General features: G+C 38.2%; 1 protein-coding gene across 1 annotated transcript; it reads right to left on the bottom strand.

Moving 5' to 3' along the window:
- Positions 1-1,453: 1,453 nt before the first annotated feature.
- On the bottom strand, positions 1,454-2,626 carry LOC135232990 (putative olfactory receptor 2B8). The gene has a single exon (XM_064295794.1). The coding sequence runs from the start codon at positions 2,624-2,626 to the stop codon at positions 1,664-1,666; it is 963 nt and encodes a 320-aa protein (XP_064151864.1). The 3' UTR covers positions 1,454-1,663.
- Positions 2,627-3,334: the final 708 nt, after the last annotated feature.

Raw genomic sequence — 3,334 nt, 5'->3', positions numbered from 1 at the left:
GCTTTTTCCTGTTTTCTACTGTAAATTTACCTATGTGATTGTTCAATTTATTCTTTCTCCTCTATTCCCAATATGAACATCAGAATCTGTCCAAGAAGGTAAGAAAATAAGATGAGGATGATCTTTTATACACTTGGATTATGTTTATAGTACATGCAAGAGACTCTAAATTGTGTCAAGTCCAGACACCTTTTCCTAGAGGTAGGCCTTTCATCCAGAAATTATCATATAATAATGTAGAGTCTGTAAAACAAAGGGTACTGGGGATATCTACTCTGGTATCCCAATACCCTATTTTTGCATTTTTTTATATTATTGTATGATGGTTGCTGGATGAAATGAGGAGCCCTGGTGGCACAGCCTGATAGCAAAATGGTTAAGGGCTCAGCTGCTAACTGAAAGGTTGGTGGTTTGAACACGCCAGTGGCTCCAAGGAAGAAAAGACCTGGCAATCTACTTTCATAAAAATTACAGCCTAGGAAACTCTATGAGGCAGTTATGTAGGGTTAAATAGGGTTGCTATGAATTATAATTGACTCAACTGCACAAAACATCAACAACATTCATTTTTTTTTATGCATAGAAAAAGAAAACTCTGTGACTTCTTACCTTTCAGTTTAGAGTTACAATTGTTATTCTTCCAATTGCCCTGCTGAGAATAGCTATTTTAATGCTGATAAAAATGATTCAGCACCAAGAAGAAATATATACATACTGATTACGCAACAAAAAGTTTTGAGACCAAAGGTCATTACTAAGAAACATACATTCTCCATATGCTAGCCATGAGGGAAAACCTCTGTAGAATTAGATGTAGAGTTAGAGACACATGCTAAAAGAGGCTGCTTGAAGGATTAAATAAGTAAACAAACAAGGAGCGGCATTACACAGAGCTGTTTTTATGTGCAATCCTAGTTCTCCAGAACAGTATAGATAACCACAGCATGCACCTGGCCCTCTGAGAATGTCACATCCTAATAGCGGTTAAATAAGATTAGACATACAACAGTTATACTGACAACATCAAAAAAAAAAGAATATACAAATAGGAAATGAAGTGACTTCTTAATTGTCTATGGGTGCTTTCTGCTAATTTTGTGACATAATTTAGTCATATCAACTTTCTCCTTTTTAACAAATCTCAGGATAATTATGTTAACCATTAGTTTTAACAAAAAGTCATATTTGGTTATAAATTTAAAAACTTCATTAGAAAAGACAGCATATATTAACAAAAAATGTAATATTTTACTAAAATCTATAAAAACTCATTATCCGTTTTTAGAACTCTGTTTCATTACTTGTGGAATCCCTGGGTGGTGCTAACCAATAGTTTGGAGGTTTGTGTCCATCCAGATGCACCTCAGAAGAAAGACCTGGGGATCTACTTCTGAAAAACCAGCCATCGAAAACTCTGGAGCACAGTTCTGCTGACACACATGGAGTCTCCAAGAGTGGGAATTGACTTGAGGACAACTGTTTTACTTTTTATTTTTCATTACTTTTGGGGGAGAATAATCAATCTTTTACTTTCTAAGAAAGGCATAGGTGAAAATAGTTACAATTAATTTGAGTGGGAGAGGGGAGAGAATAAAGGGAGTTAACAAAAGATGTTCTGAAAGATGAGAAGGCAGAATGTGAACTGTGAGAAGACTATATGCTCCTAAGCCATGTTCCACCCTTGGTCTTGTTCTCTCCCTAGTAGCTTTTTTACTGCTCCCTTAACATCCTTGTTTCTCAGGGTATAGATAAGAGGGTTGAGCATCGGAGTTATAAGTCCATAGAAGAGTGCAAAAAGCTTCCCCTTCAATTTGGCTGAGCTACTCTTGGGTGCCATATACGCATAACCACTAATGGCTGAGCCATAGAACATAATCACCACCAGCAGATGAGACCCACATGTGTTGAAGGCCTTCTTTTGACCCTCAGAGGTCTGGATCCTCACTAAAGCTCTGACAATATTGATGTAGGAAAATAGAATTAATCCAACTGGGATAACTTTTATCACAACCACAGCTGCATACATCTCCACTTCATTGATCCACGTATCAACACATGATAATTGAAGCATAGCAGAAACCTCACAGAAGAAATTCTCTACCCGATATTGACCACAGCGAGGTAGCAAGAAAGTTAACACTGTCTGCACCAAGGAGTTACTAAAACCTGTTATCCAAGCCACTGCTGCCAGTTGTTGGCATAGCCGAGAATGCATGATAACCGTGTAATGGAGAGGTTGGCATATAGCTACGTAACGATCAAAGGCCATTACCGAAAGAAGTACACATTCAGTGGATCCTAGGCCAAGAAAGATGAAAAGTTGAGCTATGCAGCCCATGTAGCTGATGTTTCTCCAGGGGCTCTGGATATTTACCAGCATTTGGGGGACAGTTGAGATGGTATAGCAGAGGTCAAAAAAGGAAAGTTTAGCCAGAAAGAAGTACATGGGAGTGTGAAGCCTGGGATCAAGGCGAGACAAGATTATGATGGCTGAATTCCCAAGGAGGGTCATTATGTAGAAGATGGAGATAAACACAAAGAGGGTCATCTCTAGCCTGGGCCATTCTGAAAAACCCACCAGGACAAAGCCAGTGGGGTGATGGAAGGTGTTGTTGAATCTTCTCATTGCAGTGACACTACTTGCTGGGAACACCAAGGTCAGAATTTTGGGAGTCTTGTTATCCTATGCTTATAATTTAACGTTGGCTCATGAACCCATGTTCAACAGAGGAACTGGATAGGGGATCCTGAAACAAATCAAATCGGCAATGAGTTTTCCTTTATTGCCTCACATTGAAAAACGAAGAGTAATAATTATATATCTGCATTTTGAAAACTGTATCTATGAGTTCCATTTAGTAAACTCAAAGTTCACAAAGTGAAGAGGTATTAGAAAAGTTAAGATAGTAAAGAGTTTGTTATAAAAACGTGTTGGATTTGATAAGATTGAAAAACACCGATACTTCATTGGAGCATCATTAAATCTCTAATTTACTCAATATAGTTTCTAACTTAACTTCATTCAACACACTTCACTGCCTGTCTGCTTTTTAGTGCATTTCTATTACAGCACATGGAAATTAAAAAAAAAAAAAAAATCATTGCCAATAAGGGGATTCCAATGCACAGTGACTCTGTAGGACAGAGTGGAACTGTGGAAGAAGATTGCCACACCCTTCTCCCTCTGATCGGTTCGTGGGTTTGAACCACCAACCTTTTGGTTAGCAATTGAGAGCTTAACCACTGCACCACCAGGGTTCCTTAGATGGAAATTACCATCTATGAAAGGCATTATCAGTAAGAGAAGGTAAATTACGTATTTCTCCTTTCTGCT

The sequence above is a fragment of the Loxodonta africana genome, chromosome 1 (assembly GCF_030014295.1).
Source record: "Loxodonta africana isolate mLoxAfr1 chromosome 1, mLoxAfr1.hap2, whole genome shotgun sequence".
Lineage (NCBI taxonomy): Eukaryota > Metazoa > Chordata > Mammalia > Proboscidea > Elephantidae > Loxodonta > Loxodonta africana.
The sequence above is the reverse complement of the archived record's forward strand: the minus strand, read 5'-3'. Positions and strand labels throughout refer to the sequence as shown.

Excerpts from the sequence above, each read along its gene's own strand:
- LOC135232990 (XM_064295794.1), bottom strand. The coding sequence starts at position 2,626 with ATGAGAAGATTCAACAACACCTTCCATCACCCCACTGGCTTTGTCCTG.